The following is a 25,056-nucleotide window of genomic DNA, read 5'->3' as shown; positions in this document are numbered from 1 at the left end:
AGCCAGGAGGGCAACGGCCATGTCATCCAACCAGACCTGAAAGAAGTCTCTTCCAAGACTAAAGACAAGTGGTCATCCAACTTCTGATTGGAGACCTCTCTGCCTCTCCAGGCAGCCTAGACTCCTTTTGAACAGCTCTAATTTTAGAAAGCTTTTGGCTTTTTGTAGCTTCCAGTTGTTGCTCCCACTTTTTCCCTTGGGGACCAAGCAGACTAAATCTAAGCCCTCTTCCATATAACAACTTTTTAAATATGATAAGGAAGACAAACGGGATCACGAAGAGTCAGACAGGACTGAAATAACTGAACAACAATCTAAGAAAGAGGCAAGGTGAAATTGTCCTGCTTATATGACCCACTAGGTCAGAGGTCCTGGTTTCAAAACCTGGCTGTATTAACACTTATTGACTGACTGATATCAGAGGGAAAATCATATTCCCTAGATTGTCTTCAAATAAAAAGAGACAAAGCTTAGTTTAATTCAAGAGACAGTATGTGGAGTATACAAATGTGAACTTGCATTGGGTGAGACTAAGGTTCAAGTCTGAAACATTTGAGTTACATGACAATGGGCAAGGAACTTAAGCTCTTGGGTCTCAAGCACTTAGTGAGTGTCCCTTAGTGTCCTAAGACTGGTCATTACAAAGAACCTATCTGTGTTGGGAGACAGAATTTCTTCAGTAGGACTCCCTTATGTAAAACAAGTAATAGATCCAGTGAGAAGAAGAAAACTAACACTAACACTAAGCAAAAATAAACTTAAAATTTTTGTGAAAATAATTTTTCCTCTCCTATCTCTTACCCTGATCTCTCCCCCCACAAAATCTCAGGGGACAAACGGTCCCAGAAATGTAACAATAAATAGAGATGGCATTGCACTCAATATTACATGCTCTTTGCAAAGCACAAATTAATATTCCTGAAACTTGTGTTTCCAAAAGAACATTGTACACAATAACAAGAAGATTATGTGATGATCAACTGTGATGGACTTGGCTCTTTTCAATAAGGAGGTGATTCAAGGCAATTCCAATAGACTTGAGATGGAAAATGCCATCTGCATCCAAAGAGAGAATTATGGAGACTGAATGTGGATCAAAGCATAGTATTTTTACATTTTTTGTTGTTATTATTTGCTTATTTTTTTCTTTCTTGTGTTTTTTCCCTTTCGATCAGATTTTTCTTGTGCACCATCAGAAATATAGAAATATGTTTAGAAGAACTGCACTATATTGGATTGCCTACTGTCTTAGCAAGGGGAGAGGAAGGGAGAGAGGAAGAAAGGGAGAAAAATCTGGAGCATAGGGTTTTGCAGAGGTGAATGTTGAAAACTATCTTTGCAGTATTTGGAAAAAATAAAGTACTATTAAAAGGTTAAAAAAAGAAAGAAACTTAGGTTTTTAAAACTACTAAACTGTGTGTTATTATTGAATGATTAAAATGTCAGTATGTTAACTAGTTTGAAAACTAAACTCTCTCCACTACAATTCCCAACAATCAGTCCAGAGCTTGGAAAGTACTAAGTTAGATGGATTCAAAAAACTTTTTTTAAAACAAGTGAAATTCCAAACTTTATTTGAAAGATTCTCAACTAGAGGAAGAAACTCAGAGGCCACTAGTCTACCCCCTCCATTTTATAAATGAGGAATCTGAGATCCATAGAATGTATGTGGCCTGTCCAGGGTCCCAGGAGTAATGAGTTATATCGCTGAGATTTGAGCCACAATTTGCCAACTCCAAAAGCATTATTCTCTCCTTCCCAGCAAGCTGCTTCTCAAATGACAACACTTTCTTTCCATTCTTTTCTTTCTTTTCTTTTCCTTTCTTTTTTGTTTCTTTCCATTCTTTTCTTTTTCTTCCTTTCTTTTCTTTTTTGCTTCTTTCTTTCCTGTTTTGTTTCTTTCTTTTTTTGCAAGACAATTAGGGTTAAGTGACTTGCCCCGCTTCACACAGCTAGTAAATGTGAAATGTCTTAGGCCACATTTAAACTCAGGTCCTCCTGACTCCAGGGTTAGTGCTCTATCCACTGTGTCAGCTAGCTGCCCTTACCATCTCTTTCAAAATCTGAATGTGCCATTATGAGCCTCATTTTGGCTCTCCAGGCTGGATTCCATATACTCTTCATTTTAATACTGGGCAAAAGTTGATTTCAGAACATCAGGTTGTACTCAAATTTATTTGGGCGTGAAAGGGGCAACATTTGAGGATATTGTTAGGAAGGAAACAAAGTGCCCATCTCCTCTAAGGAGAGTAGCTGCAGGATTCTCCAAAATGTGAAAATAAAAAAACTGCCATTAAGCATGATGCCACTTTCCCAAATCTCTGAGACTCTCTAGCAGTCAGCCTGGGGTAAGAAGAGTGCAGGCCAAATGGGTATTGGTCTGAGGCAGCAATAAGAAAGCAATGAACAGAAAGACACAGGATCAGAGACTTGGAGCTAAAGAGGCCCCTTTGGAGATCAGCTAGTCTAGCCCCTCATCTACAGAGGAGAAACCTGAACACCAGACTTGTCCAAGATCACAAAGTTTGGATTTGAATCCGGAACTTAAAACATCTAGTCCATGGTGTCTCATATTAAAAATCAAAAATGAAGATTTGAGAGGGTGAGACAGGAGAAATAATGGAAGAGCAAGAGGAGGTGAAAAAGAACATGTCCAGTTTGGGGTCTGGGAGATGTAAAAGTTGAAGTGATGATGATTACAAATGTTTCATCCAAATGCTTGAGGTCAGGATAATTGAGAAGACTGGTGATGGGAAATGTCAAGGTCCGAAAAGCATTCCCAGTAAGAATAAAGAGGTCACCAGGTAAAGCAAGAAACTGTGAGCCATGGGCTCACCACAACCTTGAGAGATGAGTGCTATATTTACCCCCATTTTACAGATGAAGGAACTGAGGCAAACAGAGTTTAAGTGACTTGTCCAGTGTCACAGATAGAACTTAAAAGATCTCCCAGGCTCCAAAGCCAGAATGGGACAAGTACGTTATACATTTTCTTAAATGTACACATCTATACCTATATATTTATACTTTTGGGACCATTTTTCTGCTGTAAGGAACTTCCTGATGGGCAAACTCCCTATGTGAATACAGATCAGCAACTTGCTTATAAATTATATTCTTAGAGAGTTTCTTGGAGATTTTAAGCCATTGACTGAGATCACTCAGATTGAGGATCAGAGAATAGACTTGAACCAAGATCATCTCAACTCAACATCCAATATCCAACAGTTTACAGTCTGCTTTTGTTGCTATCACTCCTTCCCCCAATTCCTTAAATCCCAAAGCTTGAAGGACTCACCTGCTCCATCTGGAGTGATGGTTCCTAACTTCACTGCTAAAGGGTAGCCCATTTCTTTGTAATGGTCCAGGGCGTGCCCGTTTCCTCCCATGTTGTCAAAGAACCACTTTCCACAAAGAATGGTGCCATCAGTCAGATTCAACCAGAGGTTCTCCCGCAAGTCACATTTGGCACACTTCCAGCCACTGGATAGACACATTAAAAAGAGGGGAAAAATGTAACAAGTGAATAGGAAACTAGAAACAAATTATATGCACGTGCATGGGAGGCTGGCTAAACAAGTTGTGGCACATTTTTAAAAATGGGATATTACTGCACTATAAGAACTGATGAATGCTGAGAGGCACAGGAAGACTTCAATGAACTGATGCACAGAGAAGAAAGTAGAATCAGGAAAGCAAAGTACACAATGACCTCAATAACATAAATGGAAAGAACATTAATGACCACAAAACAATCAGAACTGAATGCTGGGAAATTACAATGATCAGCCTTGTTTCCAAAAAGGAGATGTGAGGAGACATCTCCCTCCCTTCTTTGCAGAGGTAAGGGGGGACTAAGAATGTGGAAACAATGTGTATAAATCAGACCTTTTCAATGTGTTGGTGGGTTTTATTTTTCTCTTTTTTTATTGGTCCTCTGAGAAGAGAAGGGCATGAAATTTCTTTTAATAATTGCTAACCTTTTTTACCATGCTTTGAGGTTTGCAAAGCATTTTACATATATTTCCTTATTTGCTCCTCATTACAATCCTATGAGATAAGTTCTGTTATTATTCCCATTTTACAGATGAGAAAACTGAGGCTTGGGAATAGTGAGAGAGACCAGCCCAGAGTCACACGGCTAGGGAAATACTTGGGGCTGCATTTGAATCAATCAAAATTTTCCTGACTCCCAAGTCCCATGCTACACGATCCATCATGAACACTTCAAAGCAAGGCTTCTTCAATCTGGGATCACAGACGACTGGAAAGAATTAGAATCCAATCTTTCCCTCCCCTGAAACAGGATTCTCTCTTCATTAGCACACCCTACTAGATGCCCCAAGGCCAGCTCCATGGTACTGATCCCTTGCAAACAGAGAAGGTGTCCGGAGCATTTTAAATTTTCTTTTCATGGAAAGATGATGTAGAACATGGGGCATTCCTGGATGTCCTCTGGGGGATGACTAGATGGAAAAGACTGAAAGTCACTGGCCAAAAATGCTGCCTGAGGGCAAGAGTGAAAGGTCAAGTTTTAAAATAGAAATGATCAAATCGGCATCTGTTTTTAAAGCCTTAGAGGGGAAACAAAGGCAGTTCTGAAATATTGGCAATAGAGAGAGAGTCCCAATATCTAACAAATCTGACTTTTTTAAAAGTTTAAGGAACTCCCAAGTATGAAAACCTTTTCTGCCAATATAGAATGGCAAGTCATCTGTAACTGATGATCTTACAGAGCTTCTTCCAGCACTGAGAAATAAAAGTGACTCACCCACAGTCACACAGCTAAAATGCGCCTGAGATAGAAACATAAGCCTGGGTTTTCCTGATTTAAAAGCTGGACCTTCTGCCATTATGCCATGTTTCTTCTCAGTCCCAGCTTATCAACAATGCTTTGCTACATTCATTCAATTCACATTTGGAATAAGCCTGTTAAACTAAATCAGGGGTTTTTAACCTGGAATCCAGAAAGTTTTTTTTTTTTTAGTTTTGATAATTATTTCAATATAATTGGTTCCTTTTGTCATCTTACATGTTTTATTTTATGCATTTAAAAGCATTATTCTGAAGAGTTCACAAGCTTCACCAGACTGGATCCATAATAATAACAATATCAATAATAATAACAATAATAGCATTTCTATATATAGCATTCTAAGGTTTACAGAGCTTTTTTATCCTCATAAAAACCTCATTTTGTATATGAGGAAACTAAGATAAACAGGTTAGATGTCTTGCCCAGATAAATAAATCTGAAACAAACCTGTTAGACTAAAACAGAGGTTTTTAACCTGGGGTCCAGAAACTTTTTATTTTGATAATTATTTCAATATCATTGGTGCCCTTTGTCACCTTACATATTTTATTTTATACATTTAAAAACATTTTCTGAAGTTCATAAGTTTCAACAGACTGGGTCCATAATAACAATAATAATAATAATGATAATAATAATAATAGACAGCATTTTTATATATAGCACTCTAAAGTTTACAGAACTTTTTGATCCTCATAAAAACCTTGGGAGACAGATGCTATTATTATTCTCGTTTTGTATATGAGGAAACTAAGATAAACAGAGGTTAAATGTCTTGCCCAGAGTCACACAGATAAATAAGTGTCCAAAACCAAATCTGAACTTTCTAACTCCAGGCCCAGCACTCTAGCCACTGTACTACCTAGCTGTTATAAAATAAAAACAGATTCGAATTCTTAGACCAGATGGTCTCGGGGATCCCTCCCAGCTCTAAATCTGTGGTGCTAATTCACAAAATTTTTGTACAATGTGACACTGAGAGGCAAAGACAAAAATGGGACAGTTCTGAGCCCCCATCAGAGGGGCTTTGCCGCTTTGGTGACTCCATTTTTATATGACTTTTGTAATTATAGAGTTTAATACACAAATAATGGGTCTGTTTGATTAACCTGAATTTTACTGAGGGAGTCTGCATATATACAATTAAATACAAAATATATAGCAAGCGATTTCACCTATGCTATGAAAGGAATTAGGGATTCCCACAAAGTGAAAGTGTAGAGGGAGAATTTTGCGGACACGGGGAACCACTTCACAGATACAAAACAGAACCATAATTCATGGGAAAAGGGGAGAGAAGATGTTCCCAGGAACAGCTTAAAAACAACCCTCTGAGGACTGACAATTTCTAAGGTATGACCTGGGATTGCTACAGTTTAAACTAGATTTTGTTCCATCTATAGAAATGTGAAATAAGAAAGCTACTAAGAGGAAGGATCCTCCTCTTCTCAGTCTTCTGCCAAAGAAAGACAACTTAGATTCATTAAATTATAGTTAGCAACTCAGGAAAGGGGATTTATACATTTTAGAAAGAAACATATGAAAAGGGTTGAAACAAGATGGGTTTTCACTTAAAGTGAAACTACAGCTATCCTCCCACAATTCCCCTGCACATACACCCTCTGTTTCAGATGGCCTGGACAACCAGTGACTTCCCATACAGCACATACCAGGCTCCCTTGTACATAACGGGCACTCAATAAGTAGCTGGTGAATTGAATTCTTTGAGCATCCCAAGGAAGAAAGGTTTGGGTAGAGGATTATCCCTTGGAAACTAAAGGAGGAACGTGAACACTGTAAAATATACATTCCGCGTAATTGTTGGCAATAGAGAGGTGCCTGGTGGGTGCGATTAGGGTGCGATGCATAACCAAGGAAGTACTCCATAGGAGAACAGGAGTCAAGGACACCACTGAGGACAAACATATGGAAGACCATCTCCCCCGGCTGGTAAATGTGCCTTGGGAAGCCAGAACGAGACAATCAGGTTGATTACCTTTACTTGGACACAGCCTCTCCAAGCTTTGCAAGCATATGATGTAGCAGATGGAATGAGTTATTTGAAATATGGAACAAGACCTAGGAGTAAGGTTTTTTTAATCCTGTTTTTTTTTTAACATTTTAAAAAATGTTTTAACTTCTTCCCAAGGCCCAAATCTGATCACGTCACTCCCCGGCTCCCGAGGATACAATACCTAGTAGTGCACTCTGATACCCTCCAGCCCTGCCAGTCTTACTCCTTACTACTGCTGTCCATCAATAAACACATCAAGATAACTATGTTAGGATGCTGGGAATACAAAGACAAAAGAGGAAACAATCCCTACTTGCAAGTAGCTTACGTTGAAATGAAAGGACACCTATAAACATAGTGAGAATACAAAGATATTACATTTATATGTACGTAAATAAGTATATGCAGAATAAATAGGGAGAGAGAGGAAAAGTACACATAAACACAAAGTAATTAGCCACCAGTGTAGGTGAGAAGGCACCACCATTGATGGAAATCAAAAATGGGTTATTACAGAAGGAGATGCTTTGAAACGTGCCTTGAAGGAAAAGAGGGACTCTTTGATGGGGAAATGAGGAGGAAATGCATTCTAGGCAGGGGGCAAGGACAGGTGTGTGGATGGAGGATGAAATGTTATGTGTGAAGAACAGAGAGGAGCAACCAACTAAATACTAATAGCTAGCACTCATATAGGACTTACTATGTGCCAGACTCTGTGCTAGGTGCTTTATAAATATTATCTCATTTGATCCTTAACAACAATCATGCAAGGGAGGTGTTATCATTATCCACATTTTATAGATGAGAAAACTGAGGCAGTCAGGTTTAAATGACTTGTTCAGAGTCACACAGAGCTAAGAAATGTCTGAGGCTGGAAAAGACCTCAGTTATTCCTGAATCCCGGCACAGCAGACTATTCTCTATATTAGCCATAGTTACTCCAACACTTTTCTCTTTGAATTTGCAAAAAAAAAAAAATCCCTTCTTCCTAGAATGCTTCCCTTTTCTTCTCTCCATCATTAAGAGTCATTGTCTCTCATTAAGGCTCAGCTAAAATGAAGCCTGCCCTGATTTCCCCTACCCCTTCCTTCCTTAGTCCAAGGCTCTCGCCTTCCTAAATTTTCTTATGTGTGTGTTAGGTCTCCCCAGAACAATGTAATCTCCTTAAAAGCACAGACTATTGCATTCCAGACTTTGAGTCTCCAGAGTCCAGTATAGTGTCTGGCACATAGTAGGTACTTAATAAATGCAGGGTCCTTTTCATTTTTGTGTTTATATCTCCAGATCCCAGTTTGATGATTCACTCACAATAGGGACTTTAATAAATATTTGCTGAATTTCAACGAATGCTAATAAAAACAACTTGATTTCTTAGTTTTCTTCATGTTTTTAAAAATTAAATTAAAATTTCTTAATAAATTTTCTTAAATAAATTAAATCTCACTCCAGCCAGAATTCCCTCAGTATCCCTCATTATTTTAGGATGTCACCTTCATCCAAAGAGCAAAAATATAGTGTGTCCTGGTCTCAAATGAGTACTTTTATTCATTTCAATTTTATTTCTAATTCTTGACAGCACCCCAATTGACTTTCATAAATAATTGAGAAGCAGAGATATTTTCCCTATTTTTGAATAATGTCATAAAGCAAGGTGAGACTAAAGTTTAGGTTAAGGAACAAGACAAAGCGCTTGAGTTCACTTGGCTCTTTCTAGTCAGCTAATTTTGATCTGTGTACACTTCGGCCAATGGTCTCTAATAATAGCAGGTATAGTGGGTGCTGGGCCGTAACCCAAAATTGGTGCCCCGCAGTGCCCTAGTGCCTGGCAGCTGGCCAAGGATTCAGGGAAGCAGCAGGTGGAGGAGACTCCTCAGAAGCGAGTGATTTTTTTAAAAGGCCCAAGGCTCATAAATCCTAAGACAGTAGTGAGGCTGCCCCTTCCTTCCCTCTTTGGATACATTTTTTCCCCTTTAAGGCTGCCCTGGCTATTTCTCTCCATCAGATTATGGCTGAAGAATCAAATGTTGGGGATATTGGGGAAGGGAGGGAAGACTAGTCTCTTGAGCTGGCTCTGTCACAATGGGTATGTAGCCCAACAATTTTCCAAACAAGAACCAAGAGTCTCATTCTCGAGTGATAATAATAATAATCCTCATTTTACAGGGATATAAAGTTAGGGGTATAACTAGTGATTCTGATGCAAGAAAACCTACTCTTCTGGCCTCAGTTTTTCAGTTGTGCCCACTTCTTTATGATCCCAGTTAAAGTTTTCTTGGCCAAGAGACCAGAGCGATTTGTCATTTCCTTAACCAGCTCATTTTACAAATGGGAAAACTGAGGCAAAAAGGGTTAAATGATTTGTCCAGAGTCACATAGTTCAGACACTTGTTTGAGGTCCTATTTCTAACCTGAGCCAGTTCTTCCCTCCTTTGATAATCAATCCATAAACACTTATTAAATGGAAATGTTTTATATAATCATCAGATTGCTTACTATCTCAGGGAAGGAAAGGAGTATAGAATTTGGAACTCAAAGCATTAAAAAAAATTGTTTACATATAATTGGAAGGAAATTAAAGATTATTAAAAATAAACATAAACATTTATTAAGCACCAATCCTGTGCCAGGCACTGTGCTAAGTGCTAGGGCTAAGAAAAGAAAGTCAAAGGATACCTCTTACACTTGAGAAGTTCACAATCTAGTGGGGGAGACAATATGACAGTAATTGTACATAAATAATCTACTCCTTAGGCAGCCTGGTACACTCCTTCCCTACTCCTGGAGGCTCACCATAATAAGTCATATTTAGTGCAAAGGACTGTGGCTCAGAACTTCTGCGCTCATGCAGTCCACCAGTAGCAAAGTTACTGCCATGACAAACATCCCCCACTACTTATAGTTGTAGCCCAAAGAATTCCTTGATGAAGGAACTGTTTCCTATCTTTGTCCTATCGCATGCACATAGCCCAGTGGCTGACATGTGGCAGGCTCTTGATAAATAGTCATTGAACCTAATTGTTGTACTGAATAAGGTAGGATGAAAACATATCCTGAAAAGAGTTGTGTTCGCTTAAAAACAAAGGATTCCCAGGGCAACTAGGTGTCTCAATGGATAAAACACCAGCCCTGAAATCAGGAGGACCTGAGTTCAAATCTGGTCTCAAACATTTAACACTTCCTAGCTGTGTGACCCTTAGCAAGTCATAGCCCCAACTGCCTCGGCAAAAAACAAAAAACAAACAAACAAAAACAAAGGATCCCTAGGTTTTCTTTATATATAACTTTAATGGTAATAAATTACAGTTTGAATGTAACTTGGTTCAAATTCAACAAACATTTATTAAGTTCCTATCATCTTGAAGCCTTCTGCTAGGTGACAAGAGAAACAAAATTTTTAAAAAATTAAAATAGTGCCTGCCCTCAAGAAGCTTACACTCTACTGTAAGGCACAAGATGTACAAAGATAAGTAAATAATGGGGGATAGGAGAGGAAAGTTAGAGACAGTTTGCTGTACTTTACAATAGGAGATCGTACCCTTATGTAACTGGTGATCTCAGACACATCCCCAGTCTCCCCCCCCACCTTCTCCCATCACCTGCAGCTCTCTCACCCGGGAGGAATCCTGACACCATTGTCCAGTTGCATGAGATTATTAGCATGTTTGGAAATCTGCAGCTCATTTTCCCAGGAATCCGGCTCCTGTTTCCTATATGGAGATTTTGAATTAAGGACGGCATCACAAGCAATTGTTACCTGAAAGAGAAACCAAGGTATGATCTATAAAAACTAAAAACTTACAGGAGAGAAAGGGAAAATCATATTGATAAATGCCCTTTAGATCCAATAAAAACCCAAAGCAACAGTGTAATACACCACCTGCTACAGGAGACCTTCCCTGTTTCCCATACTCACTAGTGTCCTCTGCCTCTCATCCCCAAAAAGTTGGAATTGTTGAGTCATGTCCAAATCTTCATGACCCCATTTCAGTTTTTTTGGCAGAGGTAATAAAGTGGTTTGCCATTTCCTTCTCCAACTCATTTTGTAGATGAGGAAACCGAGGCAAACAGAATCAAGTGATTTGCAAGGTATTCTGTTATATTTATTATTAAGAGACGAGATGGCACAATGGACAGAGTGTTATACTTGTAGTCAAGAAAATCTTGCCTAAATATTTACTAGCTGTGTTATCCTGGAAAAGTCATTCTTCTGGAGCTCAGTTTTCTCATCTGTATAAAAATGGAGTTGGGTTAGACAATCTCCAAGCTCTAAATTAAGAAGCAATCGATTAATGAGCAACCACTGGTTAAAGCACTGCCACACACTATGCCAGGCATTACAAAGATACAACACTTACATCCTAATGGATGAGAATTGTATTGTCTAAATATCTAGTAATGAGTGCAAAATGAATACAAGGTGATTTGAGGAAGGAGGGACCTAAGAGTTGAGGGCATCAGAGGAAGCTTCCTCTGAAAAATGGTACTCATTGAATTGAAGTCTGAAGGAAATCAGGGAATCCAAAACATGGGTAGAAAACAAAGAAATGGGGATAGAATAGATAGAATGTTGTGTTTGTGGAACACAGAGCAGGCTAGAGGAGCTAGATCATAGAGTGTGTAGTTCACAAATGTCAACGAGACCTTTGTATTTGATCCTGAATCTAACAGGAAGCCACTAGAGTTTATTGGCTAGGAGGGGGTGACTTGATCAGGGAGTGCTTTAGGGAAATCACTTTGACATCTGAGTAGGATTTGGATTGGAGCAGGGAGGAGTTTGAGGTAAAAGATCAACCAGAAGGCTATTGCAATAGTCCAAAAGAGAGGTGATGAGGGTCAGAAGGAGAATGTTGGCTGTGTGAATAGGTAGAAAGGGACCCAGGAAAGGGGGGCTCTGATGAACAGCACGCATATGCCCAAATTGGTCATTTCTCACCACTGTCTCATTTCATAAATTCAAGGTCCATCTTTGCCCCACCTTATTTTGCCCTGGGCAGCAGGCTCCACACAACCAAAAGGAAAAGGAAAGCAAGCAATCCTCAGATTTACCAGGCAAACCAAGCTCCTCCCTTTCAACTGACCTAGATCCTATTTCCAGCATTGAAAACAGTTTCCTAAACTTGCCCTGAGCAAGCAACACATGCTCTCAATCATACTGACACTGGAACCTTAGGCCACAATTCCGATTCTTAATGGGTACAAATGTGACCCCAGCTAGAGGCACTCAGCCCTGGTCCCTTTACACTTTGCACAGGCAATGGTCTCATCAGTCCTGGGAAGGCTGGCTTGTTTCTAACCCATTAGTTTTCTGATCTTTGCCTCTGCTGCTATAAAAAGTCAAATCACAACTCCCCTCCTATGTCGGAAAGAACTAATGATGTAGTTCCTACTAGAAGTTACACTATGTCCAGTAAACCAAAAGTTCTACTTTGTTGGAAACCTTAATAAGAACATATCTCTTCTCTCAAACATCCTTCTCCTTCTAATTCCATTTGTGAACTACACACTCTATGATCTAGCTCCTCTGGCCTGCTCTGTGTTCCACAAACACATATACCTTTGGTGCCTCCCATTATACTGTACAGTGATGATGTCATTTCTTATTTCCCGAGTGCTAAGAGAGGAAGAGATGTAATGAAAAGTTCAGACTTGGGAGGCAAAAGACTTAGATCTGAATCAATTTTTAATGATTACTTTCCCCATTATAAGTCCCATTTTCTTCACCTGGAAAATTATATCCTTTCTAACATCAAATCTATGACCCTAAACTCTAAGATTCCCTGAAGACAGGGATCTTCTAGTTTTCTTGTATTTCCTTTCTTAAACTTTTTCATTCATGATTCCTCTTCCGAGAAATTCTTATGTGACCGCAGATATGTTGATATATAAACTAGGTATACAAATCAAACATTTGATGATAATAAATCATAATTTCATGACCCCCACATTCAGTTATAAAACATCATATGGGACAGTTTAAGAAACTAGTCCCTAAAGCACCTAATTCAATTCAATAAGTTTTTATTTAAAGCATCTTCTGTATTAGGCATTGAGGATTCAAGAAAAATCATAATAATGGTCCAGGTTAGGGCACACTTGTAATCCCAGCTGCTGAGGAGACTGAGTCTGGTAGATTGATTAAGCTTGGGACTTCTGAGCTGCAAGAGGATTAAAGGCACTCCCGTGTCTACACTAAGTCTGGCAGCAATACTGGGAACCCTGGGGAGCCTAAGGAAGAGCAAAGCAGCCCAAGTCAGAGATGGAGCTGGTCCAAGCTTCCATGCCAATCAGTAATAGAATCAGTCTGAGTGGGTCTCTGCTCTTCCAACTTGCTGAGATAGGAGACCTGCTCTCAAAAACATAGAATAAAATCAGTTTTCCAAAGAAGTTTATATGTTGTTGGAGGATATTGTAGATTAATAATAGTAATTGATCAGTTAAAAGCCTACTATTTTGATCCAGATCCAGCCTCTATCCATCTTTCCCAAAAGACAGTGTGTTAGCCCTGAAATCAGGAAGACAAGTTCAAATCCAGTTTCAGATACTTACTAATTGTATAACTCTGGACAAGTCACCTGTAAAATGGGAATAGTAACAACACCTACCTCAAAAGGGTGCTCTAACAATCAAATGAGGTAATATTTGTAAAAAGTTTAGCATAGCTCCTGGTACATAGTAAGTGTTCTATAAATGTTTACTCCCTCATGTCACCCGCCTTTCCCTGTAAGAAGTCAAAAAGTCCATTGTGCAAAAAGAGTGATTGTCTTCCCTTCCTTTCCTTCAAGTATGGGGAGGGAAGGAGAGGAGATAAACCCATCTCTCTACCTTGGACACCTTTGTTGTCATTGTTCAGTTGTTTCATTCACATCCAATTCTTCATGAGTTAGGGTTTTTTGGGGAAAGATAATAGAGTGGTTTGCCATTTCCTTCTCCAATTAATTTTACAGATGAGGAAACTGAGGCAAACATGCTTAAGTGATTTGTCCAGGATTTCCTAGTGAGTTAGTATCTGAAGCCAGATTTGGACTCAGGAAAATGATTCGTTCTGATCCGGGACCAGTATTCTATCCACGTGCTACCTACCTTCCCCCAAATTCCCCTCTGACACTGAAAGTACTTTTCAGTCTGACACCTTCCTATTTTTTCTAGTTTCTTACACTGTTATGATCCACATACTCATGGCCTATTTTAGGTTCTACACATACAACACTCCATGTCCTGTTTCTGTGACCATGAACTGTCTATTCCTATTTCTAAACTGTCATTTTTTCAGACTGAATGTCCAATTTTTCTAGTCCATCCATACAACACGCTTCTCCCCACCCCAATTTCATCCCAATGGTCATTGGATTATTGTGGACAATAAGGAAAGGAGGTTTCTAGGAGGGAGATGGGTAAGGGAAAATAGGAAAAGAGATAAAACCCAATGATTAGAATATAAAAATCAATACCATCTCTAAATCTCGTGTTGAAAAAATATCATGGGCAGATCTAACAATTTAATACAATTCAACAAATAGTTTTTAACAAATCAACAAGAACCTGTTAAGTACCTACTATGTACCAGACACTGTGCTGGCCTTGGGAATGCAAAGACAAAAATGAAATGTCCCCACTTACATTCTATTGGAAGAGATACATATATAAATAAGCATGTCCAGAACATATGCAAATTAAATTGAGAATAATGGGAAGAGTACTAAGAGCTATGCAAGGTGAGTTCTCAACATAGGTTTAAAGTAAACGGTTTCACTTACTGTGTTCAATGGAGAAGGAAATGACTTATCACTCCATCATCTCTGTCAAGAAAATTCCCAATGGAATCACAAAGAGTTGAACCTGACTGAAAATGACTACACAACTGTGTTCAAGGCATTAGGCTAGATACTGGTGATCTAAAAAACAAAATGAAAGTAGGCCCTATATTCGAAGAGCTTCCATTTTACTTGCTTTTGATTCAAGTCCCACAGCACCCAATCCAGTATTCTTTTTATAGACCCTATAATTTAATTTTTATTCAAAGATAAGATATAATATTTTCAAATGCACTTCTTAATGCTGGCCAACATGTTGCTGGTCACGATGGCATAGAAGGTCAATATTTTCAAGAAATCAGAAAAATGATATTTGGTCCTTTCCCTGGGTCTGTAAGTCATTATTCTAAAAAGGAAATGTAGACTATTTTGCCCAGGGTTCATTATCTTACACTTGACTACCTTAAGTTATCATAATGCAGGTCCAAGTTGGAAAAATTCAGTTTTACATTTCATTAAGTGCCTAATAGGTTGGAAGTGTCCCAGATTTTCATTTTTGGAATAGTAAAAAAGTCTTACTAATACCCTCAAAAGCAGTAAATAATCATTTATTAAAAAAAAAAGAAAAATATTCTTAGTGTAAGTGAGAGGACCTGGGTTTAAAACAGTCTGCCACCCACTATACCATATAACCTTGTTTTGGGCTGGTAATGTCCCTTAATCTCTGTTTCCTTATCTGTAAAAATAGAATGCTGCACTTGAGAACCTTTAAGTTTCCTTCCAATCCGAAATCTATGATCTGATGACCCTAAAATCTACTCTTTTTTATGTCAGAATGTCCTTGGCTACTTATACTTCAGACACCCCCTCCCCAAAGTCCTGACTTTTCAATGATTATCAATATCTTTTCCTGGCTGTAGTATACTTTGTTTGCCAATTACACTGTAATCACTCATTGAATGGGCACTTGTCCAACATTTCCTATGTTTGTATGAGTTCTCATACTTCAGGTTATATGCTGGATCTCGTTATTGTTTAGTTATTTCAGTCATGTCCTACTCTTGGTGACACCATTTGGGATTTTCTTGGTGAAGATTCTGGAGTGGGATGCCATTTCTTTTTCCAGTTCATTTTACAGATGAAGAAACTGAGGCAAAGAGGATTAAGTGACTTGCCCAGAGTCACACACCTGAGGCCAAATTTGAGTTCAGATTTTCCTGACTTCAGGTCCAATATTCTATCCACTGTGTCATACTGAGGAGGACCTATGTCTAAAATATAAAGAGAAATAAAAGGGTTCATATAAATATGGAGTTAATGGAAAACATAAATGAAATATAACATCTATTTATGATATATTGTTTCACATCTCTTGTAAAGGCAGATGTCTATATTTAAAATCTGCTTTAAAGAATGCTTTTTAAATGTTAAACTTAATTTCATCTTAATTAAATTGCATAATTAATCTAATCTTAATTTTTAATTTTAATCTGCTTTAAAGAATAGAAATTTTACACTAAGCCCACAATGATACGGGAGCCCTACTGTTATTTCAGAAAAATCAAGTCACCAAGCATTAATTAAAATTATACCAGGCCCTGTGTTAAGCAAAAAAGATAAAAAGGCAGACAAAAATAGTCTCTGCATTTTATCAAATATAATTTCCTCTTTATATTATTGACATATATCATTTTTCTATTTTAGTTAAATAAGCATTTCCATAACATAGTAGAATAGGAAAAAATTATATGGTTGCACATGAAACTTTGATATCTATTTACAGAAGCAGCTAGGTGGTTCAAATTGACCCTCAGATGCATCCTAGCTGTCTGAGCCCAGGCTAGTCCATTTTATCCCTGTCAATCTCAGTTTCTTCATCTACAAAATTGGGATAATGGCAGCACCTACCTCCGGGAGTCACTGTGAGGAGCAAATAAGATAACATTTGTAAGGCAATCTACAAACTTGGATGTTCTATGTAAAAGCTTGCTGTTATTATTCTTTGGCTTAAATGATCAGAGGATAAATTCAACAATAGTTACAATAATAATAGTAACTGACAATTATATATCACTTTACAGTTTTAGATACATTTAGATACATTATTTCATGTAAACCTTACAACAAAATCCCTTAAATTACATCTCAGAGACATTAAGAGACTTTCCCCAGAAAGACTCAGGGCTACCGTCTGAGAAAGACATGTATTTAAATACATGTTATGTGGTTTAGACTCCTTCGAAAATAAACAGAGAAAACAAGACTTGGTTGCAGTAATGAAACAAAACACATAAACTGCTCTCCTCCAAGCTGGCTTTCCTTATCAAGTAGGTCAAAGGCAAAAAGAGTGAATGGCTGGCTCTCACCTAGTCTCTAACAAACCCAGATTCACAAAATACAAGTCTGCCCTCCTGGCAAGCAGGAGTGGACAGGTGTCTGAGCATGCTGGGAAATACTGTCCAGAAAACTCTAGGCTTTGGCAGGCATGGCCCTGGGCTAAGCAGGGCTCGAAGTAAGGAAGAGAAAGAAAAGATCTGGTTCCATCACAGGAGCATAAAGAGATCTCAGAGGTCATTAATTCCAAACCCCTCATTTTACATAGGGGAAAACTGAGGCACAAAGCGACTGACATGATGTAGGGTCACCGTAGCTAGAAACAGTCTGAGATACATTCAAATTCAGATCTTTCTAACTCTAAGTCTAAGGATTTACCCACTCTGCCACAACACACCACCTCAGTCCTGACAGTCCTTCCTGCTACCATAGCTTCCATTACCTCAACTGTCCCTTTAAACCCTGGAGAGAAAAGAGGGGGAGGAGAAAAAGGGGAAAGGGGAAAGAACCCAAACAGCAGGAGAAATTAGTAATAACAACTGGCATTCTTATTGTATATAACTCTTTCCATATTATCTCATTTGATTCTCACAAGAATCCTGTCAGGATTACAGATGAGTAAATGGAAGCTGACAGAGGTTAGCTGACTAGCCCAGAGTCACATAGTAACAAAGTGCCTGTGGCAGGATTTGAACTTGGATGTCCCATTTAGCTCTCTTTGACTGGACCATGCTGCCTCTTAAGAAGAGGAAGAGAAGGGGAGGAAGAGAAAAAAGAGGGGAACAAGTTGAAATGGCTCTTCTTTTAGATTCAAAAACAACTGCTCAGATGTGAGGAAATGGAATTAAAGCTGAGCCATAGTTGGCTCTCATGTTCAAACACGCAGGTCAGGTCAAGGGCAATAGCCAAAGAAGGGCACAACCATGGTAATGATAGCTTGCATTTTACACTGTGTTTTAAAGCTTGCAGAGAACATTGTGCCTATGGGAGGAGCACAGGGAGAAGGAAAAGAAAGGGAGATGAGAAGCAGCCTCACTTCCATTTTCCTTCTGCATGCAGATGTCATGGCCATGGTTCCATGGCCCTTGGTCTTGGTTCCACCCAGAACCCAGGTAGTTGTGAGCAATGACTGGCATACTCTACCCTCAGGCAGACTCTAACCAGGCAACCAAAACTACACAGAACACCCTCCCAAAGAACAGATCATCAGATCAGAGCTCCATGGCTAGATAGGTCCAACAATCTCATACAGTCAAACCACCCGATTTTAAAAATGAGAAAACTGAGGATGACAAGGTTCAATACATCGCCCATGATCACACAGGGAACAAGCATCAGAAGAAAGACTTGAACTCAGATCTCCTGACTCCAAAGTCAATGTTCTTCCCAATGTACCACAACAGAAATAATTCATGAAAAGATACGTCTTACTTCTTCTGACATTCAAATGATACCAAGACTTTTCAGGGGGAAAAAAAGCATTTTAATTCCTCAGTCTACTCTACATTCTCTATATGTGATATTCTATCTGGCACCTCCATGATTTTGTACAGCCTTACCCAGAACACTCTTCCTTCCTGAGGATTCCTTCAAATCCCTGGATCCCTTCAGGATTCAATTCAAGGGCCACCTTCCATACAAGACCTTTCTTCCTTCCTCTATTCATTAATGCTCTCAGTCTCTTGAGTTACAAAGTATATATTGTGTATTTATTTTAAGTTGCTTTTTTCCATCTAATTTTATTTTTCTATAACCCCTCCTCCTCTGGTAGAATATAAACTCCTCGAGATCAAGGATTGTTTTGGTTTCTGTCACTGTGTCCACAGAATCTAGCAATGTGTTTGGTATTCAGTAAGCACTTAATAAATGCCTGTTGGCGTTTACAAAATTTGTAGGGAAAAGACTCAGCAATTTCTCTCTCTGAAACACACATACATACATACACACGTCTTCCCAAAAGATCAATTTCAAGTTCGGAACCACACACATCCATCTCTATCTATCAGCAGTCCACATCCACTGACCAGTGCAGGTAACTCCTCTATATTTGGCAATGCAATTTCATAGTGGTCTGGAAATATAACGAGTTTGGCTTCATCTTCATATTCATAATCATCGCTATTTAAATCTCCAGTCATTTCTAGATCTGGGAAAAGAAACAAAAACAAAAAGGTTAAAAAAGCAGGTCCCTTGGCCAAAACAACCCCAATAAAGACCAGTTGCAGAATAAATGACAGCTTAATATTTTTATCTACAGGTGATGTGTGCAATAAGCTTTTCTCCAGTAGCTTTTCCCTCGACTTGCCCAAAGCAAGGAATAAAAAAGTCCCTCCTGTTTTTCATAGCTAAAGACTACAAATATCTATTAAGTTAATCCCTACAAAAAGTACAAAGCCATTAAGAATATTCACTTGGGTTGGGTTTTTTATAATCTCTGGAAAGTAAACATCTTTAACATTCTGGAGCACAGAATGACTACAATACAGAATAGAATGATATAAGCAAAAAAGAGAGTGAGCTAGGGGGAACGAGAACATGGAATATCAAAGCTGGAATGGACTTTAAAACACACAACAAGAAGCCTGGGAGAGATTTCATAACCAAAAATATCAATGTCGGAAAGGATCTAACAAGGTGCAAGAGCAAGGCTGCATTGGACCCTCAAAATTAGAACACCAGAGCCAAGAAACATCTCAGAAGACATAACAGCTTAACAGGAAGGGACCCTGGAACATTAAAAAATCTGAGCTAAGAGAATCCCTAATCAGAACCCAGGCCAGCAGGACTGGGAGAGACCTTAGAGGTCATCCAGTTTCACCTCCCCATTTTTGTAGATGAGTAAACTGAGGCTGAGAGTAAGCTGCCAAATATGCCTTAGAAAGTCATTTGATGGTAATTTCACAGAGATTAGCATGGAATGCTGACCACATTAGACAATGAGTCATTTAGAGTAAAAGGGGAGAACTCAGGCAGTGAGCTGGAGAAAGAAGCAACAGAACATGAGAAAGACATGTTCTCATCATGTTTCAGAGAACTCTCAAGTTAGAAAGATGAGCTTTCCTAATTTGTTATTTGTTTATCAAATCATAGCCTCTTCCCTTAGCAAATCTCTGGCATAGACTAGGAGAAAAGGACTCATGGAAAAGTCTTAATGAGCAATGCTGGCACTTCTCAAATTCATTTCCACGCATGAGAAAAGGTTTAATGCCAGCATCCTAACTCATGTTTGTATATTTAGATGTTAGGAGTGATGGGGATAAGCCACATAGTTGTATATTTTTAATAATCCCTCCTCCCTCCACCCCAGCAGTTTCAGGCAAATTGTTTTGTGTGCTTCAGGGAGAGGTCAAGCAGAAGACTTGAGTCTCTCAACTTGCAGCATCACCCTTGCAACCTGTGGAGGAAGTTCAAAAAAATGAATGGGATGAGGCTACAGGACCCTTCAAACACCTTGATGTAGATACAAATATCAGAGAGGACAATGACTTAGGAATCATAGAGTCCCAGATCTGAACTTAAAAGAGTCTAAGTCTAAACTATTCATTTTACAGATGAGGAAACTGAGATTGAGAGAGGCTGAGTAACTTATCCAGGATCACACAGGTAGAAAAAAATCCAGAATTGGCATCCCGCTACTGCCATTTAATTACGTAATCTTTGGCTCTTTGAGGCTCAGTTTTCTCTTTAAAATGATGTTTACATTATTTGCACAATCTATCTGAGTGGGTTGATGTAAGGGAAACTGCTTCATAAAATACTCTGTAAGTCTGAGTTATTATTTAAGAAAGGCATTAACATTTTTATGAGTCCAAGAAACAAATATGATATCATAAAAAAATAAAGCCACCTATTCTGCAAAAAAAATAAAAGGGCAAAATAGCCAGAAAAATATTCTGAAGAAAATTCCGAGAACTGGGACCACACTATAAGGTCAATTATTATAGAAATGGGCAAAAGATCCTCCAAAAGCTTTTATTTTGGAGGCAAATCTTCAATTTGACAAGCATTTATTAAGGGCCTCCTATGTGCCAGGCATAAGGCCAGGTGTCTGAGATGCAAAGCCAAAAATGATAAATGGACCCAGCTCTCAAAGTGCTAAAGTCTAGGAGAGGAACAACATAGAAACAGACAAATCCAGGAGAGATGAAACACTTACACAGAATATTAGCAAAGTTAATTTGTTTCATGCAGAGAGAGCCTGAAATTTCTTTCCCAAATTCTAAACAATGTCTTCCTTTAATTCTTTCATTTTGCTTCTAAAATCTCTATATTTCACAGATAAGACTAATTTCGTAGCTTATCCACCTTAAAGAAACACCCAGTCAGAATCCCTAACTTACTAAAAGCTAATATTTACCAAAACACACTTTTGTGTTTCTCCTTTTGCTTGCCCAGATCTGATGTTCTGTGGACTTGTAGCTACTCGAAATGCTTCTGGCTTTCCCCCCTTGCAAGGGGAAATGGGGACATCACTGAGAGCTTCTAATATGTAATGATTTCAAACTGGGGAAGGTAGAGACTTCAAATGATCAAAAGATATTTCAAATTCAATGCAGCCCAGGAGCCAGCTCTCAGCAAGCCAGAGCCAGATAGTAACCCTAGGTTAATTCAGAAACCCATCAAATCGACATTCTGGGGTGGACCCTGTAATTCCCAGAAATCTCTTACAAGAAATTCCCACTCTGAGGACAAACATTGATGGCTGAGGAGCCAAGAAACCAAATGCCAATGAAATGGCACCAATGTCAGCCTGACATCTGTCTCTCCCACCAGTCACTTTAACAGCTGGTAACATCTGCCTCCACTTTATAGCCTTCTTGTTAATCCACCTTCCATTTTAAAAGTGTTTCTTTTATGCCCAAGGAAACTAAGAATTGGAAGCTTTTATTCATTCATCCAACTTTTACTAAGCCCATACTATGCCCTAATCTTTGTGCTTCAGAGAGATTTGATACCTTGTCTTCAAATATCTAGAGATGTCAAAAAGACCAGAAAACTCCAGAGAAGAAAACTAAGAACAGGTGGATACCACAATTATAAAACTTAATTGTAACTTAAGGAAAACCTTCCCAAGAATTAGAACTGGGAGGTACCTTAGCCAAATAGACAGAAAACCTGGAGGCAGGAAAGACCAACTCTTCCCTTGGACACATCTTGGTTATATGACTCTGGACAAGTAACTTAACCACTAAAGTGCTCCACACAACTCACTGAGACTATAAATATCAATATAGACTAATCAATTGGTTGAGAAAATTCTCTGAGACATCCCCAAACCAACAAAATCAGTCCAGTCCAAAAAGAAAAAAATGTACCTCAAAGTGGAATAGGCTTGTTCAGGAGATTAACAGGGTCCTGTCTCTAGAGATTACAGCATCTTAATGACAAATAACTTAATGAGGATATCGAAAGAAGACTTCTTTTTCAAATATCAATTGAACTAGATGGCCTCTGAAATCCTTTGACTTCAATCCTTTGAGATTTATGATTCTTATGTTTATCCCAAGAATCCTAGTAGGAGTCTTGTCCCATCTGTTTCCCACATATTTAACTGTCAGAAAGCAAAAGAAAGATCCACAAATATACTTCCATGTTCTGACTCCCAATTCTGAATTCATTTGTACAAACTACATTATCTGGATAAACATTTGCTATATTGGCTGTAAATCAGAGAAAGATCCTGCTATTTTTGCACTGGAAAATAGAATTTTCTAATGATCTAAAAGGGTGGGCATGAGAACAATGCCTAAGGCAATTGAATTTTTTCTCTCTCCCATTTCAGTATCACAAAAAGATTTTCCCAAAAAGTGAAAAGAGAGAACAATTTATAGGAACCACTGATATTTTGGTGCTCGTGTGAATCTTCTGAACATTACTAAGGTCAAGTTTATGGTGTATTTCAGGCTTCAATCTATTTCATATAAACTATAGAGCAAGATTAAATGAAAATAACCTTTGGGGCACAAGAAAACCAAACAGAAGTTAACATTAGTGACCTGAACAATGTTTCTCGAGTTTTTAAATCTTCAGACCAATCTTTTAACTACTATTTTTAAAAGAGAAAAAGAAAAGTCCTACCAACCTCATCAGAACAGAAAGAGTAATTTGTTGGCAATGACACCAATGAGATGATAATTATCTTTATTTAATACAATAACTATACATTACTAATTCAAGATATCATGAGCAGCCCATAGTTTGACAGATGAGATGCCAAGGACCACATGGAAGCCCTGAGGACCATATAAAAACTACTAGCTTAATAAGGGAGAATTTCACTCCTTTGTTTCTGGATAACTTATATCCTCCCATTTACTGGCCTCCTTATAAAATAGAAAAAAGAGACCCAGGAAAATTGGAAGGAAAACCTTCATCTTAGGAAAATTAAAAGATTTCTATAGTGCTGTGGAAAATAGTTGATTACTTAGAGGTCTATCCATGATCAACTACTGGCCTTCTATGATTTCAACTGTTTATGAGGCTCTATCCTGATTATTTATGGACAATTAGTCCATGTGATTAAATCAATAAGTAAGTATTTATTAAATACCTGCTATATGCCAGGCACTGTACTAGGGATATCAAAAAGAATAAAAATGGTCCCTGATCTCAAGGAGCTCTCAATCTATTGGAGGGAATTGACATGCAATCAGCTATGTACAAACAAGGTATATATAGGACAAATTAGAGGTAATCTCAAAGAGAAGAGGTTAACATTAAGGAAAACCCACAGATGCTTCTTGTAGAAGATGGAACTTGAAAGAGAAGTCAGAAGGCAGAAATAATGAAAGAGAAGATTCTAGGGATAGAGAACAGCCAGTGAAAATTCAATTGGAAGAGGAAATATCTTGTCTGAGGAACTGCAAGGGGGTCAGAGCCAGCAGATCACAGAGAACATTGAAGGGAATAAGGCAAAAGAAAATTGGAAGGCAGGAAGAGGCCAAGTTATGAAGGTTATATTAAATATCCAACAGAGAGCTTTGTATTTGATCCTAGAGGTAATGGAGAGCCACTGGGTTTTATTAAAGGGGCAAAACAAACAACCACTAGCCTTAGCAGTACAACTAACAGCTAACATCACCCCGGCCACCACCTAATCCACCTAATTGGTGGTGCTTTTGGAAGATCCATTTGTCAGCTGAGTAAAGGACGGATTCAAGTTGAGGGAGAATTATGGCAGGAAGATGATGTGATCCAGGCTTGAGATAATGAGGACATGCAATGGCTGTGCCAAGGGCAAGAAAGGAAGAAATGTTGGGAAGGTAGAATCAAAAGAACTTGGTAACAGATTAGATAAGAGAGATAAGAGAAAATGAAGAAGTAACAGTAACCCTAAATTGCAATCCTAAGAACTTGAAGGATGGTGGTGTCCTTGACAGGTAATAATTAAAGTTAGGAAGAAAGAAGGGTTTGGGAGAGATAGAGTTCACCAAGTAAAAGAGCATAGGGGGAGAAGAGAAGAGCGCCTGGGAGAGCCTTAGGGGAAACCCACAGTTATCAGGAAGAGCCTATATTCTCAAGATGTCAAAACCAGAGGAAAGCCCTAAGCACATTGGATATAAATGTGATGACATGAACAAGAGTTACACAAGATTGGGGGTGAAGGAAGAAGGAGAATGGGAAGGGAAGACACAGATTGGGCTGCAATCTGCATCACTGTTTACAATGTCCCTATCAGAAGTAAAAGAAGAGGGCAAAAAATTAAGTACTCCCTTTTACATGGAGGAGAAGGAAGCCCAGGGGCATCCTTTGTTAGATGAATCACATACTTCTATTTCCTTACATGAGAGGAAGCATGATTCAGAGGATAGAAAAGATGGACCTCAAGAGAGAAAGACCTGAATTCAAATCCTGCCCCAGGCACACCCAGTGTTTCACCCTGAGTCACTCCCAAATCTTGACAGAAAGAAGATGGACTCTATGCAGAATGAGATATACATTTTTGAGCATGGCCAATTCATTTTGCCCTCTTGTGCTCTGATTGTGCATCTCTATGTCACCACCAAAGTTCCACACTACCTCTCCTTGGTAGGATAGTGTTCCAAATAGGTCCATCTGGCATCTAGGGGAGATCTGAAGCACTCGCCAAAGAAGAAAGTCATGGGATTCCATAGTTTAGGGTCTAAAAATTCCTAGAAAGG

General features: G+C 38.6%; 1 protein-coding gene across 1 annotated transcript in view; it reads right to left on the bottom strand.

Annotated features, from left to right (window-relative positions):
* Nucleotides 1–25,056, bottom strand: part of USP13 (ubiquitin specific peptidase 13) — a 127,309-nt gene that overhangs the window by 50,075 nt on the left and 52,178 nt on the right. Inside the window, exons 4-6 of the mRNA XM_051983213.1 lie at nucleotides 18,940–19,061; nucleotides 10,442–10,584; nucleotides 3,299–3,483 (exon numbers count right to left, since the gene is read on the bottom strand). Of these exons, the coding sequence (XP_051839173.1) occupies nucleotides 3,299–3,483; nucleotides 10,442–10,584; nucleotides 18,940–19,061 (450 nt within the window). The remainder of the gene's footprint in view (nucleotides 1–3,298; nucleotides 3,484–10,441; nucleotides 10,585–18,939; nucleotides 19,062–25,056) is intronic.

This window comes from Antechinus flavipes, chromosome 3, assembly GCF_016432865.1.
Source record: "Antechinus flavipes isolate AdamAnt ecotype Samford, QLD, Australia chromosome 3, AdamAnt_v2, whole genome shotgun sequence".
Classification (NCBI taxonomy): domain Eukaryota; kingdom Metazoa; phylum Chordata; class Mammalia; order Dasyuromorphia; family Dasyuridae; genus Antechinus; species Antechinus flavipes.
The sequence above is the reverse complement of the archived record's forward strand: the minus strand, read 5'-3'. Positions and strand labels throughout refer to the sequence as shown.